The sequence below is a fragment of the Amblyraja radiata genome, chromosome 15, assembly GCF_010909765.2.
Source record: "Amblyraja radiata isolate CabotCenter1 chromosome 15, sAmbRad1.1.pri, whole genome shotgun sequence".
Lineage (NCBI taxonomy): Eukaryota > Metazoa > Chordata > Chondrichthyes > Rajiformes > Rajidae > Amblyraja > Amblyraja radiata.
The window spans coordinates 7,286,567-7,299,627 of NC_045970.1; the positions used below are offsets into that span (position 1 = coordinate 7,286,567).

Genomic DNA, 13,061 nt, shown 5'->3' on the forward strand with positions numbered 1-13,061 from the left:
CCATAAGTCGGGGAGTGTCTCGAGTTTAAGAAGAATTTCTGTACTACTCAACTTTATGTACATAAAATGCCCTTCAAGCAAAGCTTTAAAAACAGAAAATGCTAGAAACTATCAACATGTCAGGTAGTAAATGTGGAAATAAATACAGAGTTAACATTTTATTCCAGTGAAATGCTGTTTGATCTGGTGAATGTTTCCAGCATATTCCATTCTCATCTTAAATTTTTAGCACCTACAATTTTTTTGGATTTTCATTCGAGTTATGTATTCTTTCTTTGGCAGATGCAAATGCTGTCTTGAGTTTCTATGTGCTACACCAACTTGCATTTCTATTTGAATCCATTGGTCTAGTCCCCTGGGCTCCCAATCAAGCTGCTTCCCCACTAAAGTAAAAAATGCCGACTTGACGGTTCAGTGTCAGACTGTCTCAAAACGGCCACTAAGTCATCTCTTTGTTTCTAATGCTTTTAACACCAACATAGACCCGTACTTCTATGCTCAAGCCTGTCAAATACGGTGTTGCCTACTGCTATTCTTCATGTTGGGACTGGAGATACCCTCTGATGGTTCTAGCTCCTGTCTCCTACTTCTAACCAAGACCTTTCCTTGCATCCCTGTTCCAAACCCATTCTCCTATCCTGCTCTGCGTTCTTGGCAGTAATCATATAAGTAGCCTTTTAATGGTCTTGCATGTGGAAGACAAAATAGCAGCAAAAAAAGAGAATATCCAAGGTAAAATGTAAAATAAAACTGAAATTAATGTTATGGAACAAATATTGCCCCGTAATTAATAAATTGCAATGATCAATCTAACCTTGACATACAGATGTCTTCACATGGTTTCAAATTAGATGCTGAACAACAGTTTAAAATACTGATGTACCAAACCATACACCTCTTGTTCTATTTTAGAACTGGGCTATGTTGAGAAGCTGTCATAGACTGGATAAGTTGCTGTCTTTATAAATGGAGTTAGTTATATACAAACAATGAAAACAAACCTTCCCATCCATTACTATATTTTTTCAGCACTTTTATAGCGTTAATACGTTATAAAGCATAAACATCATACCAACTTTCAGTTTTTATCCATTTTGTAACTCCATAAATCATAATTTGGAATGGTGAAATGACATTAATTCCAATAAAAACTCCCTCAGTTTACTTTTCTAACCTTCTTTAGTAACTTGTCAGTTTCTTTGTTGAACTAAGTTAAGGCGCATGTTGCAATCAAAAGCGCTTGAACAATTGGTTGGGAAGAAAGCCAAACTGTAAGAAAGAGGACTGTTATCTGTTATCAATATGTGGTATGAATTATAAGGTTGAATTATTTCTAAATCTAAGAAATTACCATTTTGCTCAATCAAATCATGAGTTTGGGTATTTTCCCTTTCCCATGCTACCCGAACTGTTCGAAGTTGTGTTAAATTCTAGTTTTCTTAAATGAATCACATCCTTGGAACTTCCTTGCCCCATAAAATCTTAGATCCCGCTCGTACCAAGTTTTCACGTAATCTTTTAAGCAAGCAAGCAAGTTTATTTATATAGCGCATTTCAGCAACAAGACAATTCAAAGTGCTTTACACAAAGCATTAAAGAACAATCAAAATCAATTTAAAACATTCATTAAAAAGAATAGAAAATAAAAACAAGCTAAAATAGAATAAGACAGTATAAAATACAAGAATAAAAGTTACAGTGCAGTGTAAGAAATGAATATTTATGTGATTTAATTAAAGGCAGCGTCAAACAGGAAAGTTTCCAGCCCCGATTTAAAAGAACAGAGTTGGAGCCGACCTGCATTTTTCTGGAAGTTTGTTCCATATATGTGGTGCATAAAAACTAAACGCTGCTTCTCCATGTTTAGTTCTGAGTCTGGGGACAAACTGTTAAATTAAACAGTTTCCCATGATTGCCCAGAGCTAGTATTCTTCCCATGTATTCATAATTTAACTGACCTTTTATGGTTCTGTGCTCTGAGACTTATACCATACTAACTCTTTTAATTTACTTCCAAATTCCAGGGCCTTCTGGAGTCAGATATACCCCATGCTGTAGCCTCAAATTCAGAATGTTCCTGAGGGTATTGCAAAAATCTCAGCCTGGCAGGTAGAACCAAGCTAGATACTCTCTCCGGTATTTTAAGACCTCAGGATATTCCTCTCATTACTGCCAACACAGCCAACATCCTCTAATTTGGCACTAAATCAAGTATCTTCCTGTGGTGCAAAACTGGAGATGCAGTATCAAGCTGCTGTCAAGCTTCCAAAGAACACTGGAAAGACAGTGCTATTTTCTCAAAATGCTTCACTGTCATGTTGGAAGTCATGTTGGAAGTGATCATAGTTCAAGTTAAGGAAAGATTAAACAAACAGCAAGGTCCATCAAACATCATCTGGAACCCATCTGGTGTATTCATGTCCCATCGAGTAGGAAATCTGGTGTCTTCACAGTCTGCCCAGTTTGAGACTATTTAGTTGACTTTAAACAGTCCTTTGAAAATCGAGGCACATTCTGGACCACAAATCATTACATACTCTGTATAATACACTCATATTGCCATATCTGAGTTACTGTGTGGAGATATGGGGTAACACCTGCAAAACCAACCTACAGCCGTTATGCACATTACAAAAAAGAGCAATAAGAATTATCAATAATGTTGGATATCTTGAACATACCAATTTATTATTCTTAAAGTCACATACACTGAAGTTCACCGATCTGGTTAAATTTAAGACTGCACAAATCATGTACAAAGCAAGGAATAATTTACTTCCAAGAAATATACAAAAACTGTTTATGGAAAGACAGGGTGGGTATAATTTAAGAGGGGAACATAATTTTAAAAAACTCAATGTCAGAACAACTCTTAAAAGTATGTGCGTAGCAATCTGCGGTGTGAATTTGTGGAATGGTCTGGAACAGGAGATAAAACTTAGCACAAGTATAATTCAGTTTAAAAAGATGTACAAAAACACTTGTTTAAAAGGATATTGGGATGAGGATAGGTGATTGTGAGTGGGATATTTGTTATACTGTTTGTATTGGGAAGGGTGATTATGGGGTGATGGGTTGTATATATGACTAAGATACTGTATAGTTTATGAGGTTTTTTTCTTTTCTTTTTATTTTTTTATTTTTTGTATGGCTTTGTAAATATTTGATTAGTGTATAAATGTAAATAATTTGATGTACATATAGCTGCTGGTGCACATATGGTGTACATATAGCTGCTAAATTTGTATAAGATAATTACAAGCAGTTGAATAAGGGGTGGGAATTAATAAGCTTTGGCTTCTTCCTGCTCCTTTTCGGACACATACGATTTCATTTATTTATAGATATTGTTTATGACACTTTATAAATATTCTTGTTTTGTTTTATGTATGCTGTTTCACACTTGCTTTTTATTCTTTTATTCTGTTCGAAATAAAAAATAACTTGGATCTCATTGAATTGTATCAAATTGCCGCATAGAAACACAATTAGAATCAAATCAAACAGATCACTTAGCATTTACCTAGACGCTAAAATTAGATTCCTTTTATGACAAACTTGGAAAGTCTTCCTCGTGAACATTTGATACATCATGGGCATTCGAACAGTTGTAGGAATTCGGTCACTGTATGCGCCCACAGTAATCAGTGGGAGTTCAGTCTTCCTCTGCAACTGTCGGAATCAGCCAAGATCCAATTTCCTTTGTTCTTACTGATTTATTTGAGTATATGCAAATGGAAGCCAGCCAGATACAGAGCTTTGGAATGCCTTGAAAATCATAACTCGCGCAACGATTATATTATTAGCATAATTACAAGTGATCTGTGTCATTCATTTCAAAGTTACTCATCATAGATGAGCATTTTCCTGATCAATGCATGAACATTATTTCTCATACCTTGACCAACCTGAGATGACCCCCATATCCCTCCCCAGGACAGTTTCCAATTGCAACATCATATCCCTTTGATTTATTTAATCAATCAATGTTACATCCTTTCTAAGGTCATTTGGACTCAACAGACTTGTTAACAGTTGCAACATTTTCTCTGCGACCTTCTGTGTTCACAGATCTGTTCCAACTTCCCACATTGCTGCAGAGGTTCATTGTTTTAGGGACAAGCGTGGGCCTCTGTTTATATTTTCCACATCCTGCAACTATTTCATGGCCAGCCTATCTAGAGACAAAAGGTTAATTAAGTCTGATCTGAATCAGTATTGCAAAGGATGTTACTACAAAGACTGCTGCAACCCTGGAACCTCCTTGGTTTTAAGAGAACATTCCAGTATACTGTTTGTTATTATTTGTACTCCCATCAGGTCTGACTTGTTTAATGGGGCAAGGACATTTGTTTTGCTACAGATTACTTGGTGCCAGCAGTGTCAAGAGTCAAGAGTGTTTTATTGTCATATATCCCAGATAGAACAATAAAATTCTGATTTGCTGCAGCACAACAGAATATGTATACATATAATACACTAAACAATATGATAAAATGTGAGAGAAAATAATTCAGTGTGTATATATACGTACACACACACACACAAACATATATAATATATATATACATATATTTATATACACATACATACTCAAAAAACAAACAATAGTAGTGCAATAATAAAAATAATAATAGTCTATTGTAGTTCAGATCTTTTTTGAGGTTGTAGTGTTTCATAGCCTGATGGCTGCAGGGAAGAAGCTGCTCCTGAACCTGGACGTTACAGTTTTCAGGCTTGTGTACCTTCTTCCCGATGGCAGGGGTGAAATGAGTGTGTGGCCAGGATGGTGTGGGTCTCTGATGATGCTGACTGCCTTTTTGAGGCAGCGACTCCGATAAATCCCTTCGATGGTGGGGAGGTCAGAACCCGTGATGGACTGTGTTCACAACTTTTTGCAGTCTTTCCCGCTCCTGGATGTTCAAGTTGTCGAACAAGGCCATGATGCAACCAGTCAATATGCTCTCTACACCTGTAGAAGTTCAAGAGAATCCTCTTTGACATACCAAATCTCCTTAATCGTCTCAAGGCGTTGATGTGCTTTATTTATAATTGCATCAGTGTGCTGGTTCCAGGACAGATCTTCAGAAATATGCACGCCCAGGAATTTGAAGTTTTTGACTCTCCTCCATTGTCCCTTTGATATAAACAGGATTGTGGATCCTCATCCTTCCTCTTCCAAAGTCCACAATCAGTTAATTGGTTTTACTGATATTGAGAGCCAGGTTATTGTGCAAGCACCATTTGGTCAGTTGATCAATCCTACTATACTCTGACTCATCCCCATCTGTAATTCGTCCAACAGCGGTGTTGTCGTGGCGAACTTGAGGATGGAGTTTGCACTGTGTCCGGCTACACAGTCATGAGTGTAGAGTGAATAAAGCAGGGAGCTGAGCACGCAGCCTTGAGGTGCTCCCATACTGATTGTTAATGAGGGAGAAGTATTTCTGCCAATTTGAATAGACTGTGGTCTGTGGATGAGGAAGTCGAGGATCCAATTGCAGAGGGATGCACAGAGACCCAGTTCCGTGAACTTGGTAACCAGCTTGGAGGGGATGATGGTATTGAACACCGAGTCTATAAACAACAGCCTGATGTGTTTTTGTTGTCCAAGTGGTCCAGTGTGGAGTGGAGAGCCAGTGAGATCGCATACTCCGTTGACCTGTTGTGACAACATCTAATGCGCTATAAGAATGTTCTGTTTTGCATCAAACCCAGTATAATCCAAGCACTACTGTTGAAGGCGTGCTGCAGAATGAGCCCACCCAAGCAGTGCCATCACAGCTATAACACTAGACATCTTCCGTCTGGACATTTTAGAAACTTGTGAGCACAATATTGAATTATCCAACTCTCCAACTCCATTATTGAATCCTTCATCAATCCTGGCTGCTTATGTCGAAATCAGACCTGGCCATTTCTACTTGTCATCATTTTGGCTCAATTTTTCTTATTCTATTTGTATATTGTGGCCTGCTGGGTTTGTCCCTCAGCCTTTCTATTAATGGTATGTTACACAAACAAAGAAACAATTTCCTTGTAACTGCCACAATTAGCCGGTTTGGACTTGCCCTTTTCCCAAACTTCTACCCATCCTTCTCCCCCTTCCTCTACTGCTGAACAGTAATACTTTTCTCTCTCATTCCCGGTTCCAACTAAATGCCCCAGAAATGAAACATTATCTGTTCCTCTCTCCACAGATGCTGTTTGACCTACCGAGTCCTTCCAACATTTTCTGTTTTTATTTCAGAGTTCCAGCATCTGCGTGTTCTATGATTTTCAACACACATGCTCAACTTTACTTCGACTTTATTAATGCCTTGGTCAAAACACAAAAACATCTGAATAGCAGATGTGAAGTAAGAGAAACTGCTTTTAGTAAGATGGCAGCATTTTGACATTAAAAAGCCTTGGTAAAATTAATGTAAGTATGAATCAAGAGCAGAACTCTCTCACAGACTGGAATCATACCTCACACAAAACAATGTGATTTTAGTTAGTTTGGGAACAATCATCCCAGGTTCAGGGCATTGCTACTGGATTCTTCAGAACAGCGTACCAAACTCGTCCAGTTTTAGATGCTTCATCGTGACCTTTTATATTGTAAGGGCAAAGTGAGAATGTCCTCTGATGATTGCAGACTATACAACTCTTTCAACTCTTTCAGTAATGATTGAGATTTTTGATAAGTAACTTGCTGCCTGTTCCCCAAATCCATTACCCATCCTATGTCCACACAACATAGAAGGAGGACATTTCTGTTGTATGGGAATATGTTTGACACTTCTGACGTTGCAGCAACCGTTCATAAACAATGTGAAGAGCAAGCCATGATCAGGTTTCAGGGAACGGGTTAGTACCTGTGATCTATTGACTTTATTGGCAGGGCTAATGCCACGGATCAGTAAAAGCTTTCTTACCTAAGTATGAAGTGTTTCATTTATACGTTGCACAAAGTAGTACAATGTTTGCAGGAATCAGATATTTTTTTACATTGTATGTTTTTTTAATATTGGTAAAGGAGGAAAGAAGTAAAAGCTGCAAAGAGGAAATCTAAAGAGGAACATCATGATGCTCCAGCAGAAAAAATAACCAAGACCAGAGAGAAGCAAAGTTCTAAAAGCCAGGGTAGGTAACAAGAACATTTAGCTCGGTGATTGCAGCTGTCATTCAGTTCATTGAGGTTATAATGTTCCCATTTGTTCAATAAATAGACACATTTCTCTCATCTCAAACCAATGTAGTTCAATGGGACCCAATATGTATGTGGCACGTGGAAAACAAGAAGCCCACTTACTGCTGAGCCCAGATGCTTGGTAGTTACAATAGTTCCAAGGGAAGCAAGTGAGCCACCAACAGGGATAAACCTTGACCTTATCATAGAGTCATAGAGTGATACAGTGTGGAAACCGGCACTTCGGCCCATCCTTCCCACACCGGCCAACATGTCCCAGCTACACAAGCTCCACCTGCCTGCCCCCATATCCCTCCAAACCAGTCCTATCCATGTACCTGTCCAACTGTTTCTTAAATGTTGGGATAGTCCCTGGCTCAACCACCTCCTCTAGCAGCTAGTTCCATACACTAACCACCTTTGTGTGAAAAAGTTACCCCTCAGATTCCTATTAAATCTTTTTCCCCTTCACCTTAACATTATGTCCTCTGGTCCTCGATTTACCCACTCTGGGAAAGAGACTGTGCATCTATCCGATCTATTCCTCTCATGATTTTATAAACCTCAATAAGATCACCCCTCATCCTCCTCCACTCCAAGGAGTAGAGTCCCAGCCTACAGCAGGCTGCGGAGGCCAAGTCAGTGGATATATTTAAGGCAGAGATAGATAGATTCTTGATTAGTACGGGTGTCAGAGGATATGGGGAGAAGGCAGGAGAATGGGGTTAGGAGGGAGAGATAGATCAGCCATGATTGAATGCTGGAGTAAACTTAATGGGCCGAATGGCCTAATTCTGCTCCTATCACTTATGATCTTAACCTCTTCCTATAGCTCAGAGCCTCCAGCCCTGACAACATGCTTGTAAATCTTCTCTACATTTTCCAGCTTGACAATATATTTTCTATAACATAGTGCCCAGAACTGAACACAATACTCTAAATGCGGCCTCACCAACATCTTATACAACTGCAACATGACCTCCCAACGTCTATACTCAATACTCTGACTGATGAAGGCCAATGTGCCAAACGCCTTTTTGACCACCTTATCTACCTGCGATTCCACCTTCAAAGAACCATGCACCTGCACTCCTAGATCCCTCTGCTCTACAACATTGCCCAGAGCCCTACCATTTACTGTGGAGGTCCTGCCCTTGTTAGATTGCCCAAAATGCAACATCTCACATTTCTCTGTATTAAATTCCATCAATCATTCCTCAGCCCACCTGGCCAATCGATCAAGATCCTGCTGCAATTTTTTACAACCATCTTCACTATGTGCAAAACCACCCACCTTTGTAACAACTGCAAACTTGCTAATTTTGCCATGTATGTTCTTATTCAAATCATTCATATAGATGACAATCGGTAACGGGCTCAGCACCGAACCCCGAGGCACACACATCACTAGTCACAGGCCTCCAGTCCGAGAAGCAACCTTCCACCCTCTGCTTCCTTCCATGAAGCCACTTTTCTATCCATTCAGCTATCTCTGCTTAGAACCCATGCAATGTAACCTCCCAAAACAGCCTACCATGCGGAACCTTATTGAATGCTTTGCTGGTCCATATATACAACATCTACAACTCTTGCCCTCAACAACAGTTTTGGTCACATCTTCAAAAAACTCAATCAGATTTGTGAGACACGTCTTCCCACGTACAAACCCAAGCTGACTATCCCTGATCAGCCCTTGTTCATCTAGATGCCTGTATAACCCATTCCTCAGAATACGCTAGTGGTGTTAAGCTCACTGGCCTATAGTTCCCAGCATTTTCCCTGCAGCCCTTCTTGAATAGAGGGCACGCCATTTGCCACCTCTCTGTGTTTATCTTCTGCCACCTCTCCTGTGTTTAAAGACGACTCGTAAATTTCAACCAGGGCTCCTGCATTTTCCTCTCTGGTTTTCCACAATGTCCTCGGATATATCTGACCAGCCCTGGTGATTTGTCTACCTTCATACACGATAGTACCTTTAGCACCTCTTCAACCGTAACACTGACTGCTCTCAAGATACTTCCATTGGCTGTCCCAAGTTCTTCTGTCCTGTCTTTTTACTCGGTAAATACAGAAGAGAAATACTCATTGTCCTCAGCAGATACATTTATTTACAATGTCAATGATAGGGGTGATTACGCAAAGTCTTCATCTTCAGCCAGAGCACAGCTTTCATGTTGTGCGGCATTACAATCTTACTAAATGGGATAGAAGCAGAATACATCTGGTTGCTCAAAATTGTTTATCCATTCGATGCTCTTAGTTATTAGAAGCTCCAGAAAAGTATTACACCCCAATTTGTAATCCCCTGGCTGGCATATCCTGCATTCAACCATTTCAATGAAACCAGTCCAGCTCTAGTTTAGTGAGGAGTACAAATGGTCAGACAAGAAGCAGCAGCATATGTATCTAACAATGAAGTCCCAACACAGCTCTAACACAAGACATAATGTCTTGGCATAATGTACAGCACAGACATGGTGGGCCAGAGGGCCTGTTCTTGTACTGTACTGTTCTGTGTTTTATAAGTGCTCAACAAAATGGGACACCTCATCTAATCAAGAACAGTGTTGGACAATTAAATCACTGTTGGGAGAAAACTCCAAGAATATTCCCATCTTCAACAATTGTGCCCAGCCAGTGGATGCTAAAGACAAGGCAGAAGCAATTTTAATTATGTCCAGCTAGAACTTCCAAGTGGATGCTCCAACTCAACTTCCTTCCAAATCCTCATCATCACAGAAGTCCTTCTTCAGCTGATTCAGTTCATTCCACAAGATATTATGAAATTTAAGTGAGCAATAGGTAGCGACATAACTAAAGTTATAGAGCCATCGAATGTCAGGTTCTCGCTGCATCATTTGCCAGGCTGTTTCTGTACAGACACCACATTGGCATCTCCTTGACAATGTGATAAATGTTTGTGGTGTGTCCTGTCTGCAAAAAGTAGAAAGAAATCCAATCCAATAAATTATTGTCTAATCCGTTTCAGTCATCAGCAAAGTGATTGAAAGTGTCTATCAAACAGTGTCCATCTACTCTTCAGTAACATGTTCACCAAGATCAAATTTAAGTTTCATCAGGGCCACTTGGCACCAGATTTTATCAGGGTCTTGGCCTAACATAGACCATTAGCTGAATTTAAAATATAAATTGAGAATAACTGCCCTTCATATCAAGTCTACATTTGACTCTACGGAGTTTGTACATTCTGCCCATGACCTTTGTGGGTTTTCTCCAAGATCTTCGGTTTCCTCCCACACTCTAAAGACGTACAGGTTTTTAGGTTAATTGGCTTGGTATAAATGGAAAATTGTCCCGAGTGTATATAGGGTAGTGTTAATGTGCGGGGATTGCTAGTCGGTGCGGAGGACCGAAGGGCCATGTTTCTGCGCTGTATCTCTAAACTAAACTGAAATAAGAAATTAGATTGGGCTTGAGACCCGAAATAACTGTCTCATGGGCCTGGCCTGATCTTCTGAGCACAAATCAGGGGGTATCTTGTTGCCAAGCCAATTACAAGCCCCACGCACATCCACTCCCCTACTGATCAAGGGGAGTAGAATATTGGCAGCCCTGATGTACACAGCATCATCCCAATTTGAGTAGAACATTGCCTCAATGTAAAGCTTTTCATCGAGCAGTAATAATTACAGAAAGGCTAGTGCTGGGTGTATGTGCAACAGTTAAGAAACTCTTATTTAGGACCATGCCCTGTTCATTTGATGCATCCTTCTCCTCTGAAGAATAACAACTTGGCCAATATAGATATAGGAATGTCCATACAATTTCTAGGATCATTACAGAATTTAAGATTACTGAATCAACTCCTTCGAAGGAAGGTAAGGGGAAGAAGTTCAAAACGGAGTTATTAAAAGTTAAACTCAAAATTAAAATCTCACAGGGCTCTAATAAGATAAATACAACAGATATCCTCTACGTGGTCATTTGTTGAATTACATCTTATATTTAACTAGGTATATATTGAATTTTTTTCCAATTGTGTAGGTAAATCTTCCACCAGCAGAACAGAACAAGATGACGATGATTCTAATAAAGGTAGCTTTACAAAATAATACTTACAATTCATTTTTATGTTGTGTTAAGTATTGTTTTATTTTATGCAGTCATTCCTTTCATAGGCCATTAATTTGTGTTGGTCTCATTAGAATTAAACTTATTGATAAGGTAGCTGTTTTGTTTAAGAAAGAATTGCAAATGCTGGTAAATCGAAGGTAGACACAAAATGCTGGAGTAACTCAGCGGGTGAGGCAGCATCTATGGAGAGAAGGAATTGGCGACATTTCGGGTCGAGACCCTTCTTCAGACTGATGTCAGGGGAGGGGGCGGGACAAGCAGATAATGTAGGCAGAGACAGTAAAACTAGTGGGGGAACTGGGAAGGGGGGGGGAGGGGATGGAGAGAGAAAGCAAGGGCTACCTGAGGTTAGAGAAGTCAACGTTCATACCGTTGGGGTGCAAAACTACCCAAGCAAAATATGTGGTGCTGTTCCTCCAATTTGCGCTGGGCCTTACTCTGACAATGGAGGAGGCTCAGGACAGAAAGATCAAATTGGGAATGGGAGGGGAGTTGAAGTTCTGGGACACCGAGAGATCAGCTTGGTTAAGATGGACTGAGCAGAGGTGTTCAGCGAAACGATCGCCGAGCGTGCACCTGGTCTTGCCGATGTAGAGAAATTGACACCTGGAACTGCAGATGCAGTAGATGAGGTTGGAAGAGGTGCAACTGAACCTCTGCCTCACCTGGAAAGACTGTTTGGGTCCTTGGATGGAGTTGAGGGGGGAGGTAAAGGGACAGGTGTTGCATCTACCTGGGGAGGGGGTGGTTTGGGTGAGAAGGGACGAGTTTGCCAGGGGGTTGCAGAGGGAACGGTCTCTGCAGAAAGCAGACAGTGGTGGAGATGGGAAGATGTGGCTAGTGATGGGATCCCTTTGGAGGTGGCGAAAATGTTGGAGAATTATATGTTGTATGCGACGGCTGATGGGGTGGAAGATGAGGACAGGGGGGACTCTGTCCTTGTTACGAGTGGGGGGAGGGGGAGTAAGAGCGGAGCTGCGGGATATCGAGAGACCCTAGTGAGAGCCTCATCTATAGTCAGAAGGTTATATGTTAAAACCTAGCTGAAGTATTTGAGCACAAAATTGATTTTGGGTTAATGCTTAGTATTTAGTCTGTAACCAATATATCACAAAATTATTACCTAATCCTTAATATCACTGTTGTGTGGAAGATAGCTTGTAAAACAGTGAGTACATTTCAGTGGTGCATCATTGTCTGTGAAGCACTTTGAGACAAAATGATGATGTGATGGTATCTTTATAAATGCACGCTTCATCAATCTCCCTTGAATCCTCAAAAAACTCAGTCACTTCTTACCCCTCCTTCGCCTGCTCTTTCACCTCTTACTCTCCTTCCCCACCTCTTCCCTCTCATTCTCCACCTCGTTCTCTTCCACCATCTCTTCCCATCCTCCATTTATACCTCTCCTTGGCCACCTCTCCTCATTCTCCAGTTCTTTCCCCTCTTCCTCTTCTCCACCTCCCACTTCTCCGCCACTCCTTCTCTACCTCTAGCTTCTCCTTTTCCACCTCGTCCCTTCTTTCTCTACCCCTTCCCCCCTTCATCTCTTCCTGCCCTTCACCACTTACCCCTCCTCCACCTCTATCCCCTACATGACCCCTTCCTATCCTTCTCCCATTCCCCTCCTTCTCATCCTCTTACCCCTCCTTCTCTGCTCCTCCACTACTCCCACCTCAATGCCCCACCGCTCCCACTTCATTCACCCCTTGTTTACCACTTCCCCCACCGTTTCCACCTTCTCCACTTCTTCTCCTCCATCTCCACCTTTCCTTTTTCTTCTTCTCTGCCT

The 13,061-nt window shown here is 40.7% G+C and overlaps 1 protein-coding gene across 2 annotated transcripts in view; it reads left to right on the forward strand.

Moving 5' to 3' along the window:
- Window positions 1-13,061, forward strand: part of LOC116980997 (protein FRA10AC1) — a 65,126-nt gene that overhangs the window by 46,546 nt on the left and 5,519 nt on the right. For both annotated transcript variants that reach the window (XM_033033582.1, XM_033033581.1), the window contains exons 11-12: window positions 7,022-7,128; window positions 11,180-11,230. In XM_033033582.1, coding sequence (XP_032889473.1) covers window positions 7,022-7,128; window positions 11,180-11,230 — 158 coding nt within the window. The remainder of the gene's footprint in view (window positions 1-7,021; window positions 7,129-11,179; window positions 11,231-13,061) is intronic.